A 23,423-nucleotide genomic window follows, 5' to 3' on the forward strand; every position below is an offset into this window, starting at 1 on the left:
GTGAAACGGGGCCCTGTATTATCTGCTGTGCCCTTGGCTGCAATTTCACCCGGCTAGGCAGCTGCATCCATTGATGAGGTTTAAACTTGAATTGCAATGTGCTTAAATCCCCCCCATCAGCACTTGCTATCCCTAAGGATTTTGCATTACAGCAGCCTTCCCCAGAGAGGTGGTAGGGGCTGATTATCAGGAGACAGAGCCCTTGAGATTGCCCCAGAGCATCCTAGAGAGAGGGTCAGTGCTGAACATACAGGTGAGGCAGTCTCTCTGCAGGGGCTGTGCCATGCACACCCAAAGAAAAGGGCAGATGCAAAGTGGTGCTGGCCCCTACCCTGGGGGGCTTTAAGAGGAGGCTGCATGAACACCTTGCTGGGGTCGTTTGACCCGTCCTCTTTCCTGCCAGGGCAGGGAGTCAGACCCGATGATCTGCCCAGGTCCCTTCCGACCCTACTAACTATGAAACTATGAAACCCTCTGACGTACCAGGGTGTTTGAAACCAAACTTTAACATCTTGCCCTACACGGGACTGCACATGGCATCTAACATCTCCCACCAGCCCTGGAAACCCTCCATGTAGGGGGTTTTGCTTTGGAAACAGCAACTTTCCAAACGCTCAGGGAAAAGCACCCGGCCCTCAATGCCGAGACAGGCTGACATCAGACAAACAGGGCACCTCGATGCAGCTGAGCTTTCTTCAGATGGAGCAGGGACGTCTGTCTGGCTGCTGCCACAGAAAGCATTCGAGCAGCCAGCACTGGACGGATGCTCTGCCTTGGTTCGGAGGATGCCATCCCCATAAATGGAAGCAGCCATTAGTGGAAGTTTTTGCCGTCCCTCTGTACTTAAAAGGAGTTAAGTTCTTTTAGTGGCAGGCGTGGGGGCTGGAGCTGGCAGCCCGCTCGCTGCAGGGCTGAGGCTCACACTCGCTTGTTAGGAAGCTGCAGTTGGTTGCGGCCGCTCTCTGCTCACACAACAGGGCCCTTGTATGTGCAGAGCCTGAAAGGTCGGGGCCATATTTCTCAGGCTCTCCCAAGTTGTCGTGCTATTAATCCACGCTGCGGCAGCTTGTGAAGTCTCCCGGAGCGAGGAAGGAGGCCCGGCCACTGTTTACAACGTCAAACTGGTTTCTAGAGTGGAGGAGAGGACGCCAAATCTGCGCGCACCGTGTCCATTAGCGCATGAAGGGAGCCCTCTGCATTAAACAAACAGTCCCGACCTGTCAGCACATCTTAGCTCACGGTGTAACACTGAACAGAGAGGCCTGTCCTGGGCCTCCAGGAGAATCCCTCTCCACATCCACGCCCAGGGTCTCAGGCAGCGAGTGGCTGCTAAACGCTCCCTGGGGAGATGGCTTTTTTTCCACCGAAGACAGGCTCAGCCGTGGAAGTCAGTGGAGCTACTCCACGCCATCAGAGGACCTGGGCTGGGATGTTACAGCAAAATACTCCTGGAACCAACTTCCAAGGGACGCGGTGCTGGCTCCTACCTTGGGGGTCTTTAAGGGGAGGCTCAATTACCAAGCTGGGGGCATATGAGCCTAGTAGTCACTCCTGCCCAGGCAGGGGGTCAGACTTGATGATGCACTTAGGTCCCTTTCCACCCGACTTCTATGAATCTATGATGTTGCAAGCCAGTCTCAGGGTGAGAGTTACCTTCCCACAGCCGACATGTCTCGTCTCCGTTCCTGCCGGCAGGGTTGACAGTCTGTAGTGCAAAACTATACGTGGGAGTGAAAAAGCCAAGCTACAGTCTATCAAATCCTTCCAGCGGAAGTTCCTCCGTGTCCAGAGAAACTCCAGATATCTCCCACCTCATCACGTTCCCAAATACTGCTGGGGTAACCACTTTTTGCTGTTGTTGTTTTTCCCCGTGGTATAAAGCAGAGTGGTCTCTGATAACATCTGCCAGCCTGTGCTTTAATAACGTGGGCAAGGAAACGTACAGTATCTCAAAGGAAAAATAAAACTCCGGATCCTCAGCTGGTGTCAACTGGTGTCGCTCTCGTGACTTCGCTACTTGACTTTCCCCACAGAAAATCCCCCCGTGAAGCCAGTAAACCTCAAGAAGTCTGAGTCTGGTCGGGAGTCCAAATCTCATCCCCTCATCTCTTGCATCGTTTGCCCAGCCGTAGCACGTGACGGCTGCCGCACAGATCATCTTCCCATTGGACCGGGGGAGAAATCAATGAGAAGGCGTGCAAGTGTGTTCTTGGTATAACTCATTTGTTTTATGCTGGTCCGGATGTCCAATGAGCCCAGCCGGCACGCAGGCAGGTCCCTTTCGCCCCAGATCCCAGTGCCCACGATTAGGAAGCTCCTCTGATGCGAGAATTGTCTGTCGTTAGAATAAGGTCCCTTGCTGCTGGCCACAGCTCCTCTCAAAACAACGTGCCTCCCATAACTGACAACAAGACGGCATTTCTTCAAGGCAGGGGTGTCACAGCGCGGGGAGCAGGGCAGGTAAGGGAACCGCAAGGGATACCACTGTCTGCTGGCTCCTGCCAGTGCGGGGTTAATCCCAGGACATGCTGAATTAACATCCTGCCTGGCTCCGTTCTGCTGCTGGCCATAAATAACACAGCACATGATGAGACCTGAGACCCTGCAAGGCTCCCTTCCACCCCGGGGGACAGCTTTATTTAGGAGGCACCAAGACACGAGGAGGTTTATTAGGAGAAGCTGAGGGAGCTGGGCTTATTTAGTCTGGAGAAGAGGAGACCGAGGGAGGATTGAATGGCTGCCTTCAAGTCCCTGCAGGGGAGCTGCAAAGAGGATGGAGCTGGGCTGGTCTCAGTGGGGGCAGACGACAGTGGCAGCAAGGCAGGTTTAGGTTCGATATTAGGAAAAAATTTTCCACAAGGAGGGGAGTAAAGCACTGGAACAGGTTACCCAGAGCGGTAGTGGAGCCTCCATCCTCAGAGGTTTTGAAGACTTGGGCAGACAAAGCCTTGGCTGGGAGGCTATAGCTGGGGCCGGTCCTGCTTGGAGCAGGGGGTTGGACTAGATGTGACCTCCCGAGGGCCCTCCCAGCCCTCATTGTCTGTGCTTTTGTAATTCTGCTCTTACATCCTTTCCTGGCTGCTCATCCCAAATTATTTCCTATAGAGGTTGTGACTGTTTTCCGCTACAAGCAGCTTATTGCAATGTGCTGCATGCATTAGGCATGTAACTCTATGTATGTGCCTGCAAGCATGCGTATGTGGAGGGTATGAGCATATGTGCACCCATGAATGCAGTGACTGGGAAGGCCTCTCTCTTTTGCATGCAGCCAAGTCCCCACTGATAATCTATGGAAAGATAAGGGAGTACTGGTTGAAAGTTTAACCCAATGTGCTTCTCTAGGCTTTGTTCCCCAAGCAGAATAGAAATGCTCAGCCGCGCTGCTAGGGGTTTCTTTCCCTTTAACCGCAAATGCTTCCAGATTGCACGCACAATGGTGAGCCTTGCTTGTACAAAGGGTCACCTTTAACAGGCAAGACCCCTGCCACCGTGCACGGTGTCACCCTGCAAGCAGGGGCCTGCGCATGCTGGAGTGGAGGAGGGCAGGAACTGGGTAAGAGGAGTAAGACTTGGCCCCACAGCTCCAGGGGTTAATACTAGGACATGGATCCATCTCTAAGGCACCGGGCAGCCCAGCCATCAGACCACCAGCCGCCTGTTCCTTTAGCTCGTCCCCAAGGTGCACCCATCCGTCCAGCCCCTTCCGTGCCTTCCTCTCCCGGCCACCTCCATCCTCATCCTCTCGTCCCTTCCCTTGGGCTGCTTGCTCCCAGCCCTGGGAAAGCCCAGGATGGGGGATTTGGGCTGAATTTCTCTTTCAGACCCAACAGGAAATTCCTTCTTGAGCAGAAGTTCCTATGGGCTTAGTTGGGATTTATCAGGGTCACGTCCTTGGCAGAGGGATAATTTGCAGTCCTCGCCTGTCCGTTGCTGGTCCGGAAATGAAAGGACAATGTCAGAGGGTTTTCTGGGGGAAGTTGCTGCCTTCTGGCTGAATGGACCAGCTTACCCTGGGTTCGGTACCCCATCGGGGCATGGCAGGGGATGTCTCCTTCCCCCGAGCCTCTCTCGGGAAGTACGGAAAGGTGCCAAGCCTGAACTAGCTTGTTCACCCCTCGTGTGCGAAGGGAAATAAGCCTGATGGGAGAACGCTCAGGGCACGTTGTCTCTGTCATGGAGGTACCAGACCAGTGGGCTTCAGGGGCAAGTCGAACAAAACGATTTCCGCCGCAAATTAAACAACGTTGATTTTAGCAGCCTTTAGGGAGGCGAGTGCCTGGGCCCTGGGGGTGGTCCAGCTGACCCTATCAGCCCAGCACTCCTCGCCCGCGGAGACAAACGCACCACGGGCACGCTGACAGGCTAAACGTCCATCCCGAGGAGCGCCGTGCAGCTCTGAGCTTCCCGCTGACGCTTTACCCCTGCGGATAGCATCCTCCACGCAGCAGAAACGAGACTGAAGGAGGAGACCGTATACCTCTGCCTTTCTGCAGAACCCCGTGTGTTGGTGGCAAGGGCACTTCTCACTCATCTCTGTGCTTTGTTTCCTTCCCAAGGCAGGGGACAGGGACGTTCGTCTCCAGTCACCGAGTCGTGTTTTATGAGCCTGTTTATTTTTAAGGTAAACATTAGTTTAAAACCCCAGAAAACGCCTACACGCTTTCTGGCACAGCGTAACGAAAGCCTGCGAGTGGGTAACGGACACGGTGCAACGGTCAGAGAAAGTAGGATCCAGCAAAATGTTCCCCGGCTGCACGCTTGTGAAACGTTGGAAGCCCCTCGCATTGCCAGGGCTGCCTCGCCGTGACACGAGGCTGTACATTTGCTCTCCGCTGTCAGCAACGGCGCGGCTCACATCATTTAGCAGCGCACAACCCCTGCTATACAGTGCCGCTCAGATGGCGTGCCCTGGCTCAGGTCCAGGCTGCCTCCCTCCTCTATTTTAGCTGGTTTCTCACCTTAGCTTCCTCTTTGCACCTGCTCTGCAACATCGCCGTGAGCTGTAAAGCGACCGCTTTCCTCTGACCCTGAGCTGGCTGCATTTTAGTGGTGGATCACACGCAAAGGTCACTTTGTTCAGACACTCGGAGGCCCACACACCGTCTTTCCCGCCAGGCTAATCTACCAGGTATTCGCCGGTTTCGTTACGGGCTTCCGCCGCTTGATTTAGGAAGCTATTCTGCAGCCAAATCGATTCGTGCTGGGGGGAGCGATTCCCCGAGATGTGGGTATGGATGTAGCACCTGGAAGTTACACCAGTGGGCCCCAGCCACCGACCGGGCCCAGTGTCTGCAAAGCACATCGCCAGCATCGCCGCACAAGGAGACTGCGCGCAGCAAAAAGCTCGGTCCGCCAGACCCAGCTGCAGATGTGCCTCCCTCCCAGGTGTTCGACGCCAGGCAGGGGGGAACAAGGCAGCCGAGACAGAGCAGGGAAAGGGCAGGGCAGGACAGGGCGAGAGGAGCAGGCTCCAGGGGAAAGTGCACCACGCAGGCACAGCCCCCGTGTCGCGCCGCGGCCGGCGGGGACGCCTGTAAGAATGCCGCTTTCTTTGGCAGGCCAGTCTTTAATATCCCTGCCTGCACAAAGGGGGCTTGTTGCCATTGTGGCGCGACACGACAAGATCATTGTTCGGGGATCTGCCATGGGATTTTTTTTCACATCTGCGTGTCACTTACAGAGAAATATTTTCGTTCCTTTTTGTGCAAATCTCTTCTGCAAATCCCCTGCCCCTGCCAGGGAGAGAAACCGTGTCAGAGCTAAGGGCAGAGCTAGACTGCTCCCCGCCGACCTTTGCCTCGTCAGGACGGAGGAGGACGCGCCACGTGCCGAGTGGGGGGGACGTGGCTGGCGAAGCAGAGGAGGCTTTAGCGTGTCAGGCCCAGCCCGCGCCCTCTGGAAACAGGCTCTCGGACGCCCGGCCAGGCGGGGTGGCCCTTCTGCACGTGCTGCCACGTCTAGTTCAAGCCTAAGCCGCCCTCCGTGCTGTCGTACGGCGCGCCGGGGCGGCCTTCTCCCAGCCGGCGCGGTCTGAGCGCGGGGAGCCCTCCGGTCCCCCGCCCCTGGGGCTGAGGCGGCCCGGGCTGCGTCCCCGGAGCACCGGCGAGACAGGCCCGGCCTCGGCGAGGGTGCCAGGTGTCTCCCGCCGACAGCGACGCCAGGGCGAAGCGGGGCTGAGGCGGCCGAGGAGTGGTTTTGGCTGGAGCCTGTGTTTGCAATAGCAGAGATTGCTCAAGAGGAAGGGAGGAAGTGTGCATGCGGGCCCACTCCTGCTCACAGCCACACCAGCGCCACTCATCCGGCGCGTGCGCTGCAAGCACGGCTGCCGTCCGCGCCCCGCTCCCGCGTGCCAGCGGCGGAGGGGGAGGCGGTGGGGCGAGGCCCGCAGTCAGAGCTGAAACCCTCTTGCGGAGGACGATCAGAGGCGGGAGGGGATCTGGGCGCTGGCAGGCCCCTGACACCGCCGCGGGCCAAGTTCATCTCACCAGGCGCCCGGAGGGAGCCCGGGGAACTCCCAGCGGGGTGCCCGGTGCTTGTGCAAGCAGCGTGCGGGGGCCCCGCTCCTGCACGTCGCCCTGTCGCTCCCCCTCCAGCGCCGCCGTCCACGCTGGGCGTTTCGCCCTGTCCGTGCTGCGCGCGCTGACGTGCTCGGGCTTCTCAACCGTGGCCAGCGAGCGCCCCTCCATCGCGTCTTGTGGCTCCGTAACCAGGAGGCTGCTGAGATTTCCCAGCTCTGTCTCTAGTAAAAGATGAGCGTAAGGGCCGTGACTTCCCGCTGGGCTGGGGGTAGCTGCGGTCAGGCCCAAGCCCCTGGAGTCAAGCTGAGCTGGTCAAAGCCTCCCCCAGTGTCAAGAGGCTGTCAGCTCCCCCAGGGTCCTTGCCCGCTGGGTGGAGAGCCTGCCTGGGACTTTCCAGAGTTTCAGACTTCAGGGAAATGTTTGTATTAAGGATTTTAGAAACTTTTTATGTAGAAGGTTTTCTGTGCGTTTCAGTCCAAGAGCCAGGAATTCGCACCAGAAATTCCTGCGGCGCAAACGGAGGGAGCGCCGCACGGCCTGGCAGACGTGGGGTCACACGCTCCCACACGCAGCGGTCCAGCGACCAGAAGGGTTTTCAAGTGTGTGGTAGCAGGACTTCCCTATTGAAACGTAGATGTTCAGCACCAGTACTTTGGGTGTCAGGCGGCAGTAGGTTGTTATTCTCTGCGTGGCCAAACTCTGACTCGGAGGCACGATCACGTAGGGGTAAAAGAATGACTTTTAACTTAAATGAAAACTAGTAATGGAGAGAGCCCTTCTACAAAAGCCTGGCTGCTTAAATGTGTCCTGCCCACTGAGCATTTACACATGCATTAACATGTGTTAGCTGATGCTCATTAAATTTAGTACCTCTCTGGGCACATCTAACAGGTGCGCTAAGATGCTTTAGTTCATGCACATTAAAACTAGTACCTCCATTGTGAGGTACTAGGGAAATGTGCATTAGCCTGTCTTAATGTGCATTAACTAAAAAGCACGGTTTTTAAGTGAAGCTTAATGTGCACTAGCCTATTTTAGTGCGCATTACCTAAATAGCATGTTTTTTTCAGTGACACTTTAATGCACATTATGTGTAGACATGCTAGTAAGGAAATAAAATCCAAAGCAACCAAATGCTGCAAGGAACTAGATAACAAATGCTGTCTCTCTCCTTGGACGCACAGAGCAGGGGATTTCTAATCATTTTGCAAGACGTAAAATCCCAAGCTCACCACTTCCTGGCGCTTGGTTTTGGAGAAGTGGTGGGAAGCAGAGGCGGAGGCCAAGTGAAACAGGAAGAGCAGCCTGAGAGAGGAGAAGATGCTAACATCTGCATGAAGCAATTTCACTCCAAGCTGGAAGGGGGGCGGGGGAGGCCGGGGGCGAGACGGGGCGAGCAGGAGAGCTCACACGAGTCCAGCAAACAGGTCATATTCAGCGAGGGCAGGAAACAGCTGCTGTCCGGCCAAGGAAGCACGTGAAGAAAAGAGGTGCATGCTGTGCTCTGTGTGCCACGAACGATGCAAGAACAGCAGGCACGTTGCAGTGACGTTTCCTGGCTGAACCTCGGGCACACGCGGCTCGGCTTGGCTCATGGGGTTGTGCCGGTCAGCCTAGACACAGCATGTCACTTGAGCTCTTTCATTTCTCTGGTGAACCGTGGGGAAGCTGGTGCACGGCCCTGGAGACTACTTCTCCTCCATCACCGTTTGCAGGATGGATGCCTCGGCTCGACGTCCCTTCCCGCCACAACGCCAAAAGGCGTGAAGAGCGGCCGGCTCCCAGCTTCTGTTCTGGTGGGAGCAGGGGAAGCTCCCAGGGGTGCTGTCAGACTGCTGAGCCTGATCCTGCCAAGTACCGAGCACCTTCAAGTCAGTTGGCTCCGATCCCCATTCCCTTTGCACCACTGACCCCGGTGCGTCTGAGCCTAAAAAACGGGTGGCAATGAGGATCAGCTCCCTCCACCCCTTCTGGCTGAGAGGGAATTGCCAAGCCGAGCGCAGCAAAATGTGGAGCGGGAACGTACGGCCAGCTAGGTCTCCCACCGAGGCCGTGACGTCGCCCGACTAAGCGTCTCATCCTCCTACTTCCAAAGGGGACGGGCCTGTGACCTGCCGAGGGCCAACTCTCTCTGCAGGAAAGCTCAGAGCAGCAGGCAGGGGCCTTTCCACTTGCCAGCTGCCTGGCACGTGTCCTTGTCTTCACAGAGAAACAGCTGAAGTGAATAGGCAACAAGTCATCCCTGCGGCCAGCCGTTCCCCAGCCTCCCTTGCCTGGTGCCAGCAAGGCGGTACCATCCAGCACCCTCACCTCACTCCTGGCCTCTGCGCTCCCTTTGGATGGGGCTCTGCGGCTGCCGCCCGCCTTCCCTACGTGCTGTCCTGGGGCCGGCGATGCTCAGGCAGTGCCTAGCAATGCAACCTGCGGCCCCGCGCTGGCCGACGGGCTGCGGCCGCGGCTCCGAGGGGAGAACAACCCTCGGAAAGATGCTCTCCTCCAAGCTGTCCTTGGCACTGGTATCTATCAGCGAGGACACTTCCTGAACCCTTCAGCCTCTGGTTCCCGCTGCACTTCCACCTAAGCTGCCTAACTTGAGGTCCCCGCGTTTGCGATTCCTCGCTCGGTGGCTAAGCTCCGAGCCATGGGGCTGCCAGCCGAAGCCCTGCTCCGCCTCTGTCTCTTCATAAAGCACTGGAACAGGCTACCCAGGGAGGAGGTGAAATCTCCATCCTTGGAAGTTTTAAAGACCCGGCTGGACAAAACTTTGGTTGGGATGATCTAGTTGACGATAGTCCTGTTCTGAGCAGGGGGTTGGACTAGATGTGCCCTCCTGAGGTCCCTTCCACCCCTCATTTTCTATGATTTTATGACTCTACATCCACAGCAAGCTGGAAGCCCAGCTGCAGCCAAGCATCCTCACACACCAGGAAGGGAAGAGCCTGTAAAACAACCTGTGAGGGTCCTACAGAGTCTGATAGGTGGGAGAGAAATGTCCAGCAAACCCCCTCGACTGACACAGGCCACAAGAATCTCAAGAAGAAGGACTGAGTAATGTGCTAGGCACTTTTTACACCCCCAAGAAGAAAAAGCCTATCGCCTAGTCCCACTGGCACCCCCTGGAAGAGTTGTCAGTCTCTTGCAGGACGTTTCCACGTGGGTAAGCGCTGCTGCAGTCAGCGATAGTCAATGCGAATCCAACCGTGAAGGGTCCCAGGCCCCCCGCTCCCCCCCCAGTAGCTCAGATGTCGGATCCCCTGTGGTTGCATTTTGCCCCTTGCTGCTATTAACCTCCGCAGGCATTTGACGGCCTGCTGGCTACAGCCCCTCAGTCGTAGGCATTACACAGGGGTGTTGGCTCTCTGGCAGCTCACCAGGCTCGCTCTTGGAAGAGCAAAGGGAGAGCTCCTGCGAGGCTGGAGGAAGATAACCCAGAGTGCCTAAGCTACCCCTTGCATCAAGCTGCTGAAAGCAACAGGCAGCCGCCAGGAGGAAACTGGTGCACTAGGACTGGAGGCAAAGGGTTGGCTTTAGCACTGCCCAACACCCACTTCAGCATGGACAACTCTATTTTTTCCCTAGTTGTCTTGCAGACCAAGGTGCTAGGTGCTGTACCAACCCAGTGCAAACAGGTGGCCTCTTCCCCAAACAGGTTACCCATGCCAGATGAGAGGAGAGGGCAAATGCAAGAGGGAAAACAGGGGAGCCCAAAGCCACGACGCTGGGCAGTGGGAGAATCCATAGGCACAGGCACCCAACTGCTACTGGGCTTTTTGTAGGCATCACCAGGAAGGGAAGTTGTAAAGGTGTCATCCCCCCCGCAGCACCCGACGGCGGAGCAGGTACCGACCAAACACCCACAAAAGACAGCCTCGAAGCCTCATGTTCTCCTCCTCCAGTGCATCCACCTACTCACTGGAGCCTTAGTTGATTCAAGTTGTTTTTGGGCTGGTATAATGTGGGAAAGTGCTGGCATCTTGTGGCCGTTTCTCAGAGTCCCCAGGGTTTCTTATTTCCCTTAACTTTCTTTTTTGTTTTTTTGTTGTTAACATCAAGACCCTTTTCTCTTCCGCTCCTTTGGATGGAGTGGGGAGAAAAACTTCCCGCTCTTTGGTTCCTGGTTGAGATGTTTCAGAAACACCTGTGGGACACGCCATGTTCACGAAGTGCCAAGAGGTGTGAAAATCTTAGCCCATATTTGCAGCCACCGAGAGCCGCTGTAGGCCGGTCACTGATTAGAAGTTGGAGTCACATAAAATGCCAGTATTCAAGGCCAACACTTTCAAAAGGTCCCTCCATATTTTGCAGGCTGAACCTGTGATGCCTACAGCCGCAATACAGAGCTGCTGAGGGTGTTTCTTTTCTCCTACTGGATTTTCTCTAAAGGAACAAATTTCCCCAGAAAGCCAGGGGAAGAGCTAACGCAGGGATCCAGCTTAGCCCGATGCAGGGTGATGGGAGCAGATACTGGGAACAGGCCCTGGGAAGTCTCTCTCATACGCTGCTCCCTCTGGCTCATCTGCCCGTCTGTCTGGGACTGTCTGGAGCATGCTGGCCATTGGAGAACAAGCCATGAAATGTCTCCAGAGTTTAAGAGACATGTTTCTTTAAAAAACAAAATCAAATCAAACCATCTCCACAATTTTTCAGTGATTTGAATTATAAACAGAGATGCATCCAAAAAAACCCTTCAGTCCCAAATTCTGCATCCAGGCCACAGCAAGGAGGAGCTTTCTGACTCCGGGTCAGGCCTTTCATGGGCAAGATGATGCATGAGAGAATGGGAAACACATAGACACGGCAGATGTGAGCAAAGGACACCATGGTTTGAAGCATCCTGAAGGGAGCATCCTCCAATATTGAGGCTTCCAGAGTTCAGAAAATCATGACTCAGGTAACCTCATATTTAAAGGAAATAATAAATGTTCTTTTCTTTCTTGCAGCTTCAAATTCCTGAGCCTTCAGGACCCACCTGAAGCAGGTGCCAGGCTATTCTGGTGGCACAAAGATTACTTTACTTCCAAGGAGAGATGAGATGCTCATGTACGCATCTGGCTCCAGGAGTCAGGGCTCGGAGACCCACACCCAGCGCCCCCAGACTCACCTCGGCGAGGTGCCAGCGACTGCATTTCTTACAGCCACGGGCAAAGCTGCTGCTTTGTTGCGTCTTCCTGTCACCTGCCCCTTTCCTAGCTCCCTGCCAGACCTCCCTGCCAAAAAGCCAGACTTGGGATCCCCTTACTCATACCGGTCTCTATCCCACAAGCTGCTCCACTGATTTCATCGATGTGACTCGCGCTGAGACGACTCCGTGTTCAGCATCGCCATCTGGCCCGTGCTGCGCAAGTGCTGAAGGGGCCGGTCACGGCCGATCTTCCGTGCGGGGATGCTGCAGCTGGGCAGCAAATAGAGCACGAGGGTCCAAATGCAGCACGTCTCTCAGTGCACCCTGAGGACTGAAAAGAGTCACATGCCTGGCTTGGACTCTCTAGTCACCAAGCATGAGGCTCTCTAGATGCATTGGGCAAACTTTCCAGAAGTGCCTGAGTGATTAAACGTCTCTTGGATTCATTAGTAGTAAAGGCAAAAGGGATCGTCAGACTGCCTCTCTGCCAAAGGCCACCAAACCTCATCTAGGCTAAAGCCTGCCTTCTGGAAAAGCATCCAGACTGGACCCAGGATGCCAAGAAAAGGAGCATCCAACACTTAGCAGCTTGTTTCAGTGGCTTGCCACCTTTGCAGATAATGCCCTGGATGTGTGACTTTGCTGGATACCAGTGGGATTCAGGCTCCTAGACTTTTTTTCAGAACTCCTTCTAGGTTTAAAAAACTTGAAGCATCACCAATAACGTGACAGCAAATTAAACCCCAGTGAAACCCTCCACCTTTGGAGGAAGAAGGTTGCTCTGAGGCTGAATGTTGTGGTTTTCAGTCTTTCTACAACAGGCATGGCATGAAGACAGTCAGATCCCAACAACACTAACCACGTGCAGTGAAACCTCCCTGCAGACTCGCACGGCTGCTCCAGCAGATCGTAAGGACAGAGCTCCTTTACAGCCCATCTGGAGAGTAACACTGAGTATGCTACACGCGGCGCTGTAACGCCCGCCGTGCCCCCAGCTCCCAGTCTGTACGCAGTGCGCTCCCCTCCACTTCTCTGACTCGCGTGGAAAGGGATTCACCGGGTCCGCGTGGCACAGAGCTCTCCGTCTGTCCGCGTGAGCGCCCATACAGAGCCCTTGTTTCCGGCGCAGGTGGAAAGAGAAGAGGAGGGTGTTCCCGTGACTCGCTATTGCAATTTTCACACCTCTTCTTCCCGCACCTTGGCACGTACCAGTCGATAAGCATCGCTAACAGAAGTCACAAATCATCTTCTTTCTGGCTGATTTCCCGTTCAGATCATCCTGGGGATGGTCTAAGAGGGACTAGTCTCTCTGAGATGGCCAGGAAAGTCTCTAGCTACTCGGTGAAGACTGAAAACCCGAGGGGCCCCGAGTGCTCCTTCAGAGTCGAGAAGAATTTCCCTTCCAAGCACTGTGTTTCACTATGAGGTGCTTTCCTGCACGCTGTACCACTTCCTGTGAAGTATACGGTGCGGATCTGTCTGCCACCAGAGCAGAATGTTTCCCTTCAGCGTGAATGATTTGTCATTGATTAATAATTATCTTCCTTTGCCAGTGTGTTGCCCATTCCCCTGGCTTGCTCAACCGTCCCCGAAATTCCTCCCAGTCCTCTGTCATCTTCACTACCCTATAAATCCCATATCTACCACTTGCAATTTTCTCTCCCTTGCTGTTTGCCCTTTTCAGACGGCCAATATATATATTAAACAACCAACACGCAGCCTCACGCACATCCAGGTGGCCCCCATGTCATCATCAGGCTCCTTGCTTTCTCTCTTTGCAAGCTAGATTTCTCGCCTATGACAACACTTTGCATCTCCTCCCGTGACTGACAGGCCTCTTGGCAGGACCATGACAAAGGAGCCAGACCTGCTGTGAGGCTGTGGAAGTGCCGGAGAAAAAATGGAGGCCTAAATGCAAGGGGAAAACCCAAAGCGGTTTTTCTTAGGAGTGTCTGTATGTGAGGTGTAATTCAAGCAGACGAGGTGAGAGGCAAGTGTGAGGCTGTCACAGAGGACCCTGACCGCAGGAGCACTGAGAACTGCATAGAAAGGGTTGGAAGAAGTAGCACCCAGAGCATGCTGCCTCCACACTCGAGGCAAAAGCGAATGAATGGCAGGAAGTTGGGCCATTGCAAAAGGAAACAAGCAAGATTTATTTTTGCGCCTTATAAACCAACAGTCTTTAAACCTAGCAGCACAAGGAGTTCCTCCACAGCCTCAGAGACTAATCTGACGCTGGACAACCAGTCTTAGTCACAATTTTAATTAGTTGCGAGGTCCTAAAACACTACGGTCTGCAGGGCTGAACACAGCAGGCTTCCTGCCCACTTTTTTTTGCTAAATTTAGAAGTAGCTGCAAGCAAAGCCAATAACGTAGCCCAGTCTTTTTGCAGGGGTGCTCTGTGCAGTTTGCAAGACCTGGTGGGCTCCTGCTCATTGGGTCCCGTCACAAAGGTACCACAGCTTTCCAGCATGCTCAGCTGAATTTTTCGGGGTTGCAGGAACCCGCCAACTATGTATGGGCAACAAAACCCCGCACCATCCCTCACCCAACCAAAGGAAGCCAACCTAAATTCTGTGTCAGGGCCCTGGATTCACCAGCAGCGCAAGGGTGATCTTAAGATGTTTGGACCAAAACACATGGGCCTGCTGCTTGAACCTGAAGTCACATCTCCCAGCCAACCTCTGACCAGCCCACACTAGCAGGGAAGGGAACATGGCCGCGCGTGTAATCTTCACGGTCTTTATGATCATAGGCATTTAGGTCTCGGGCGTTTCAGAAGATGAAGAGCAGTAAGTGCGGCTTTCAGTAACGAAGGTGTTACTTTCAGACTGTGAGAAAGGCAAGTTAGCTGCAGTGATCACCGATGAGACGTAACGTGGTTAGCAGCTTAGCTCTAAAGTCCATGAAGAACAGCCCTGTTGAGAGGAATGAGGGGGTGGCCCCTCTCCCTGCAATTTGGGTGCACCAGGTTCATTGTCACAAGGTTTGGGTGCACCAGGTTCATTGTCATTCTTCACTACCAGAAGTGCTGGACTGTTTTGTCTGCTGAGTGAAAGCAGAGAGTCACGTCACACCTTTCCGTGCAAGGTGGTGGATTTACAAACACATCCAAGGGCACAGGATGCAGCGCTGGGCAAAGACACTTCAGCAGTGTTATTTGCCCTACTTTTTAGCAGGGCGAATGCGCCTGCCTGAAGTGTCGTGCTAATGCAGCCATACTGCTTGCCCTGCACAAACCACCTTGTCCAGCTCCAACTTAGGTATATCTAAATGCCCAGCACCTGCTCCCTATTACATCCTGCAGCCACTGAATGTGTGGGGCCCTGTCTATGTAGGAAATCAGAGCTTGTTAAATGATAGAGGTCTAATTCAATGCCTATTTTTACCATATCTGAAGCTGGGTGGGGTATGTTGGTTCAGCGGGTAAGGGTAGTGGAAGGCATTTGAGACTATGCTCAAATCAAGGGTTGCAGAAGCTCCTGTTTTAATACTAGAAAAAACCCTGAAAAATATATGGTTGGAGTAACCATCAGGGTAGGCAGAAGTGTTTACACTAGACAGACGGTGGTATCACACACAGTAATTTGGTACGATGTTACACTTGGTATTGTCCTTGGGCAGGGAGAGAGACAAAGACTTCCACATCTCATTAGCAATACCTAGCGCTCAATACAGTAACCAAGAAATGCACAAGGACTGACTTTGATGATGGCAGAAAATGACGCCTTAGACCAGCTGCTTCAGTCCCAGGGTTGAGATGGTTTTATTCACAGCAGGAGAAGATCCACCAGGACAGGCATTGCGGCAGGTCGAGGGGGCCAGCGCTCAGTCAGATCTGGCTCAGAGACATCTGCTCTGATGTGTATTCCACACTAGGAACGAGAGCATTGGCATTCACGCGCAGAATATAGGTCTTTAAAACAAAGATGTAGGTTTCCTTGAACTTCTTTATCCTGCAAGCATACACGATGGGGTTCATGGCTGAGTTGGCGTGGGACAGCAGGATGCCCAGGTATAGCAGAGGCAGTGGGATTTTACAGTCATGGCAGAAATAGGAAATGCAGTTGAGGATGCACAGGGGCAGCCAGGACATGGCGAACAGGAAGAGGACGAGGGCCAGAGACTTAGCGGTTTTGAACTCCTTCCCGTAAAACACTCCTGTCATTTTTGGGATGGCCACATTTAGGCTTAGCTTCATGCGGATGATGTAGAAGATCCCAACATACAGGACACACATGATGATCAAAGGAATGAGGATCCAGGCGAAGAAGCTGAAATACACCACGTAGTCCATCCTCATCACGGCGGGGTAGTGGCACACCACGCTGCTGGAGCTCCCGGGGCTTTTTTGATTCCATCCAAACATGGGGACACATCCCACCAGCAGAGACACCAGCCAGCACCAGCCCAGCGCCAGCCAAATTCTCCTCCGCGTGGTGACTATCTTGTACCTGTGCGGGACAGAACACACTCATCATTTTAGATGAGATTCCTTCCAGAGAACAACATGGTACTGAGGAATTTGTGCCTTTTAAATGATGCAGATGTCCTGCTTAACTTAACCTGCTTCTTGTGCAAGTACTGGACAAGCAGCAAGTCATTCACAATTCATCTTTTGCAATGGTTTTTTTTATCACTACAGAGGGATCTCTAAAGAGCGGGGGGTTTGTTTCACCTCAAAACCCACAGGACTATACTGAAAACATAGGATGATGTTAGTTTTAACAGAAATCAATCTCCTAAGCCATGAGAAAATGTCATAATACATAGTCACCTCAGTTCCCATATTGACTCAGTACTGTAGCAGGCAGCGGCATTTAAAATAACCAGCTTCTAAATAGACACACAAGCAAAAATGACTGAAATCAGGATTGCACACAGTCAGCAAACTGGCTTTAACATTAAGTGATCCCAGAAAATACAAGGACCCTAAAAGGGCTCTATAAATATGTGGTAGTATAAGAGTGACGATGTAGCTGTGATGGTCCACAAGAGGCAAGGACTTAATCCCAGCTACATAGCTGGTTCAATAAAAGATCACTCCGTAAATATATGCATACACATCTCCACTCTGTAGCTGCTCTATCCCTGCTCTGCACTGGGCGGGATCTAAATAATAATAATAATAATAATAATAATAATAATAATAATGTTTCCCTTCTCCTGAGCAGCTCTGTAGATTGAATCTGCAGATAGAGGAGCGTATCTGGCTAACGCAGGGAGAGGGACAAAGAGGTGCAGGGAGAGGTGGGGAATCCGGGCGGCTTATGCTCGGGTCTGAGCTGGGGAGAGATGCCTGGGGAAGCCGGAGCCCTCCCACGGTATGTCCGGCTCCAAAGTAAAGCCGCGAGTTGCGCGTGATTCGGACGCACCTGGTGGGCAGCTTCACCCGCAGGAACCGGTCGATGGCAATGGCCAGGAGCGAGAGGATGGAGGCATGGGAGAAGACCATCAGCAGGCAGCACAAGAATAGACAGACATAGAAGTTCAAGACGATCCCCAGGCTGATCACGATGGCCAGCGGCATGACCAGGAGCCCCATGGCTATATCAGCCAGTGCCAGGGAGACGATGAAGTAGAAGGTGTTGTTCTGGAAAGCCGGGTTCAGCCTCACCACGCAGATGACCAGGGCGTTGCCCACCGCTGCAGACACCCCAATCACAGCCTCACAAGCAATATAGAATTTGTCCAGGCTGCTCATGGCTGGGCTGTTCTCTGCCATCGTGACCAGAAGAGACTCTCCTCTGACTGCACAAGGCTAGGCATCAAAAAGGAGGCCCAAGAGAATAAGCATGTATGGGATTATTCCCCTCTGCAGCAGAACCACCCGCTCGCATTTGCAGTACGCCCCACCTCCAGCACTTTCTACTCTGCCTACAGCATAGATCAAGCAGAGGGTTCACAGTTTTGACGGTATCAAATGCCACCTGTGGATGAAAGGTGCACACTCCTCCCCGTGCATTTCCCGTCTGTAGCACTGACACGTCTGGGCTTGCAGCTCCTTCATGTTCTTCACCTGTTTCCAGATCCAGTGTCTTAGAGCTTGAAAGTGTTTTAAAAAAAAGTCATACAATTCAATGAATGACAGCAGCAAAGCTGACAGCAGCGGGTGCTTTTTTGTGGATTCTGGCTGTGGGTTTCTATTTTAAAACTGAAACATGGTTTTGAGCTTCTGCACAGAAACATGCTCCATTTTCAGGTAGATGAACGTTGCTTGTCCCCTTCCCTTTCAGAAGAGAAGGTGGGGAGCCCAGGAAAAGGGGGGCGATTGATTGGTTTTTAATTTGCAAGCTTCCCACATAGACCTGAAACTCTGTGGGTATGCAAACAAGGTTCTTTGGATAAATCCAATATCTTTCATTAGACCAACTCAAATACAGTAGTTGGAAAGATTCTGCTTAGCACTGTGTGGGTGTGCAAGGCATGTTCACAACCCCAGGCTATGTCCACGCTGCATGCTTCTCAGCAAGGCAAAGAGGCAACCACCTCTTGCTGAAGTCAGTGACAAGACTCCCAGTGGGACTCAGATTAGGTTGTTAGTGATGGTAAAGCCCATGAAACCCCTCAAGCGCTGCTTGCCTGTTATTTTTTGTTCTTCTCCTGCCCCATTGCAGCCTGATATAGGAAAAATGGAGCTTTACAGTAGCCCTCAGGGAGCCAAGACTAGGATGAGGGTCCCACGCTGCTATGCACTGAATAGACAACACTGCAAAAAAAGGTGCCCACCCAAGGACCTCAGCAGCTTTGTGCCCTGGTGCTGGGTCCCTGATTCACAGAGCAGGTAGCCGTGAAGATATGGATGGGTCCTGGGTTAGTGAAATGTGTTAGGATGAATTTGCCATTTTCTTTTGGACCCAAGAGGACCCCAGAGTCCACGCAGGACCAAACTGTTGGTCTCAGGGAGTGTTTCTGTGCCCTGACAAAGGCAGGGGCCAAGACACAGCCCCTCGCAGGCCGTCGTTGCTTCAGGCAGCACTGACCGCAGCACGAGGCTCTGAGGACTAGCGGCAGTAAAAGGAAGGAAACGCTGCTTATTACAGGATGTGGGCAGGGGACCAAAGTCAGAGAACCCGTGTTTCACTCAGCTCTGTTTCTGCAGCCCAGAGGGGTAACTCAGTTTAGTGTTGCACCAAGGGGTGGGGGTGAATGGACCAAATAACTCAAGGGTGTGATGTTGTGCACCCCTTCACCGGTGATGACTGTGTGTCACGTGCATTTGGTCTGCAGTAGTCTGCCAAATATATAACAACACGTGCGGTGGGGGATTGTGGTTGTTCACACATTCATTGTTCACAAACACACACCTTGAAACGTTATCAGGAGCAAAAAGCCAGCCCGGTGCTTTCACCAACGCGCTCCTCATCTTCATCCCCAGGCGATTCAAAGTCAGTGAGGTTGCAGCCAGGGTGAATTTGGCCAACTATCCATTTACAGAGCAATGCTTAAATTGGGGATTGATTTCACTTCCACCTTTCCAGGGCTGCTCCTAAGCAGCGTCTGCTCCAAGAGAATAAGCATGTCATTTAAGGAACTGATTATTTAGCCTTCGCCAGTTAAAGGTGCTGCTCCTTCTTGTGTCACCAGCATTTATCACTCACATTAAGAAGGCCATTTGCTTCTTCTGGCACAACTAGCATTTACCTGTTGGTGTGAAAGCTGAGGAAATCCAAAAAGTAAGCATCTTACAAATGCTTTTTCATAATTAGCCCAGGTGCTTACTGCTTAATTTAATCGCTTCCACTTAGATTGCTCCCTCGGGCTCTCTCTCTCTGATACACCCCTTGCTTTCTTCTGTCCCTTTCTTTTTTCTGTCCATGATGAATGCCGGGTTATTCTTCAGGACTTGGATTGCAGGAAGGTTTTGTTCAGCAAGACAGTGCGGAGGCAGGTATGGTATGGCTTTCATTTTTGGAAAGGCCTTGCCTTTATACTAGGAAAAGACCATCCCACTCATACTAGCTATCCAAAGTGCGCAGCTGTCTTGGGGGGAGGGGAAAGTCTCCCTAAAATACAGGGGCCACATCCCACTGAGATCCTTATTTGAAGAGCAGCACCAGCAGTTGCAACTTTATCCGAATTCAAGTAGGAGGCAAAAATTTAAAGGGGAGGTCAGTCCTGGCGGCTTTCTACTTCCTCTTAGATGTCTCATTTCCTATTAATAGTGCACACCGCTTATCTAGATTGATTATGTTACAAACAATTTTCTGAAGAAGAAACATTTGTCAGCAAGACTGTAAAGAGGGAGCTGCAAGAGCATGCATTGGCTGGCTCATAGGGGCTGAATCTGGGGGCTGCCCCTTTTTGGTACAAGCTTCCTGGCTGCTTCGAAGCGACTCTCCGACCTGCTGAGATGGCCCAAAGGAAGTGAGAGGGAGCTCTGCCATCGAGGAGCGGACTCTCTGGGGAGGTCAGTGATCCGTGGATGTCCAGGGGATATTTCCATTTTGCATTTCTAAGCATGGGGAAGAGGTGGAAGGTCATTCTAAGACACGCTGGAGGAAGCATTTATTCTAACAAGTGCCATTGAGACCCCTAAGTCTAGACAACATGGTGGGAGAGGCCGTCTCAAGATAATTCTGGCTCTTTTCCTTCCCCTCCCTTCTCTACCCGGAGCCTGCCGGAGATATTTCCTGTGATTAACGATGACAAACAGCAGCATGTCCCTGAGCACCCAGGATGCGATATACATCGCGGTGGAGTCCATCATTGCAGTGTTTGCGACGGTAGGCAATGCCCTGGTCATCGGCGTAGTGAAGCTCAACTCGTCGTTCCAGAACACCACCTTCTACTTCATCGTCTCCTTGGCACTAGCCGACATAGCCGTGGGGCTTCTGGTCATGCCACTGGCCATCGTGGTGAGCCAGGGACTCGTCATACCCTTCTATGCCTGCCTGTTTGTGTGCTGCCTGCTGATTTTCTTTACAAATGCCTCCATCCTCTCTCTCCTGGCCATTGCCATTGACCGGTACCTGCGGGTAAAGCTGCCCACCAGGTAAGTCGGGGCCAGTTTCAGTCATTGGGTTTTCAAGATACTACTTGTATTGCGTTTCCTATTTGTCATACTGCTCGTGTCGTAAAAACCCATTGGGAACAGCTCTTTGGAGCACAAAGCAGCTGCTTCTTTTTGGGTGTGGGCTCCTAGACTACTGCTAGACAGACTGTTACATATTTAGGATCCGGGCACCAGCAAACTAGAGAAAAAGTCGTGTTCTTTGGGTATTTTGTTCGCTGTGCAGCCCGATTTGCATTTAGTCTTTCTTCCTTGTAACGGGAGTGGTTTTAAAGGCAGATTGTACCCTGGCTGTGGGAACACAGATGCTCTTGAGACTGAAAATGTGATCACTGAGAGATGATCTACTGATAAGTGACAGCACCGGTAGAAACTGGCCCCTTGTTCCTCAAATGCTGCAAAATGACCGACAACTTGTTCTTTCTCTTCTAAGAAGGACTGTTGGCTAAAAGAGAGCTCAGTTCACCCAAAATCTTCAGTGTTTGAACCTGTGAAATATGAATGCTGCCTTGCTATCTCTAAGCAACCACATCTAATACGGTCTCTCTTTTCTCCCCCTGGCAGGTATAAGAGCATCACCACACAGAGGAGAATTTGGGTTGCTCTGGGATTGTGTTGGCTGGTGTCTCTGCTAACAGCCTTTGTCCCCATGTTTGGATGGAATAAGAAGGAGGCAGTGATAAGAACAGGCAACTCCAGCTGCCTCCAGTGTGAATTCACCGCTGTGATGAGGATGGACTACATGGTGTATTTTGGCTTCTTCATCTGTATCCTCATCCCTCTGATCATCATGTGTGTCTTGTACGTTGAAGTCTTCTACATCATCTACATGAAGTTAAGCCAAAGTACGGCCAGCATAAAAATGGCAGGTGGGTTTTACGGGAAGGAGTTCAAGACAGCTAAGTCTCTGGCCCTCGTCCTCTTCCTGTTTGCAGTGTCCTGGCTTCCTCTGTGCATCTTCAACTGCATTTCCTATTTCTGTCATGACTGTGAAATCCCAAAGCCTCTGCTGTACCTGGGCATCCTGCTGTCTCACGCCAACTCAGCCATGAACCCCATCGTGTACGCTTGCAAGATAAAGAAGTTCAAAGAAACTTATATTCTTATTTTTAAAACCTACGTCCTGTGCATGGATTCAGAACCAGTTATTTCAAACATTGAGACTCCGTCAGATCCGGTGTCATAAGTTAAGGAAGTGTACTGCACTGTCAGGGTATGTTCAAGTTCACAATTAGATAGAAAGGTAGACAAATAGACACATAACCCCGCTTTGTAATTTAGCTCAAGGGGAAATATGTGATCCACTTCTAATAATTCACTGTCCTTAGGTGGACCTTTTACTACCCATTTGGTTTTCCCTCCAGTGAAGTTATATGTCTTTGGGGTGTAGGCTGTAGCTGTGCTGGTCTAAAAGGTTCTTTGGGTAAGTCTAATAAAAGATATTGGCTTAACTCAAATAGTTAAAATAAGATATTGGTTGTCTACTACATGTCTCTCGCACTTTCCCAGAGAGCAGGTGTCCCAGCTCTTCTGCTTTGCCAGCGTCTCTGTATTGATGACCTGCGAGCAACTGATGTGATGTGAACCATCGCAAAAACATCCTGATATAACAGAGCACCGTGGTGACCATCTCAGTGGAAAGACCAAGACTGAATAGGCAATGTAAGCTATTATATCTACAGAGTCAACTGGGCCTCTTTCATTAGCCTGAAATTCATGGGTGTCTTTCCATGTTTGAAAAATGCCTACAGAGCACCTGAAGGGTTCGGGTGACTGGAATAAGGCAACAGCAGCTCTGGCAGAGGTGCTAAAGGACTAGAGAATTGTTCCATGCGCAACACACCTCCGACACAAATTCCTGAGAAACCTACCACAAAGGTGCAACAACAGACTAAGACTTAAACTGCCTTTTAGCAGATCAGCTGATAGGACAGGAGCTACTTTAAGCATCATGGTAAACCTCTGTTGCAAACTGTAAAGATGTTTTTTTTTTAAATCATTGCAGGTTTATTCTGTCTTGTGGCTGACAAGCACATAGCACTGTTGGATGTGTCCACCACTCTGGCATGTGGGAGACAGGGTTGGGTTTTGTGCCCCAGGCTCCTCGTGGGTGTGCATGCCTCAGGTGTTTACCCATCTCTTCAGACCACAGCCTCCATGGGGCCATGCACGATGGGCCCTGGTGTTGGGGGGAGGCTTCCAGGTAATACCGTAGCATGGGTAACACGGGAGCCATTTACAGAGCAGAACAATTTCATCATATCACCTTGCTTTTAGTATTTCAAATAGCCTCTATTAAAACACCCCAAGGCAAATACATGCAGAGCAAAGAGTGGGTTATAGGGCAGGCAGTGACAAACATGGTGTACTCTCCCAATCCTCTCATACCACACCTGTCGTAGGCTTCGGCTTTGTGCTAGAAAAGCCACATTGTTTTATCCCAGGGCAGGGGGTCAGACTAGAAGATCTGCAAGGCCCCTTCTGACCCTACATCTACGCATGTACAAGCTAACACGCATCAACCCTCCCCAGACAAAAGCACACTGAAAGCAACACAATTAATTTTAAGCTCAATAAAAAGAAATACCTCACAGTAAACTAAACCACCTTGCCTTGATTGCGGTCGCACCTCAACGACAGTAGCTATTCTGAGGTCTGAAGCCACCAGCAGCTCTGTTAGCATTATGAGAACACCCTGCAAGCATTTTGGAGGACGCTGGGTTGGGACTCCTGCTATTTTAAAAGATGAGATGCTTGGGTAAGTCACAA

General features: G+C 52.1%; 2 protein-coding genes across 2 annotated transcripts; one reads left to right on the forward strand and one right to left on the reverse strand.

The window, feature by feature from the left end:
• Positions 1-13,764: 13,764 nt before the first annotated feature.
• Positions 13,765-18,104, reverse strand: LOC109317883 (adenosine receptor A3-like). Its single transcript, XM_019546841.1, has 2 exons — positions 17,017-18,104; positions 13,765-16,095 (listed from the first exon to the last, which is right to left on the reverse strand). Exons 1-2 carry the CDS (start codon positions 17,364-17,366, stop codon positions 15,474-15,476), a joined length of 972 nt encoding a protein of 323 aa, XP_019402386.1. The 5' UTR covers positions 17,367-18,104; the 3' UTR covers positions 13,765-15,473.
• Positions 18,105-19,743: 1,639 nt separating this feature from the next.
• On the forward strand, positions 19,744-22,654 carry LOC109317884 (adenosine receptor A3-like). The gene is made up of 2 exons (XM_019546842.1): positions 19,744-20,636; positions 21,219-22,654. The coding sequence occupies exons 1-2, from the start codon at positions 20,287-20,289 to the stop codon at positions 21,838-21,840; spliced, it is 972 nt and encodes a 323-aa protein (XP_019402387.1). The 5' UTR covers positions 19,744-20,286; the 3' UTR covers positions 21,841-22,654.
• Positions 22,655-23,423: the final 769 nt, after the last annotated feature.

This window comes from Crocodylus porosus, unplaced genomic scaffold (assembly GCF_001723895.1).
Source record: "Crocodylus porosus isolate Cpor-Errol unplaced genomic scaffold, CroPor_comp1, whole genome shotgun sequence".
NCBI lineage: Eukaryota > Metazoa > Chordata > Crocodylia > Crocodylidae > Crocodylus > Crocodylus porosus.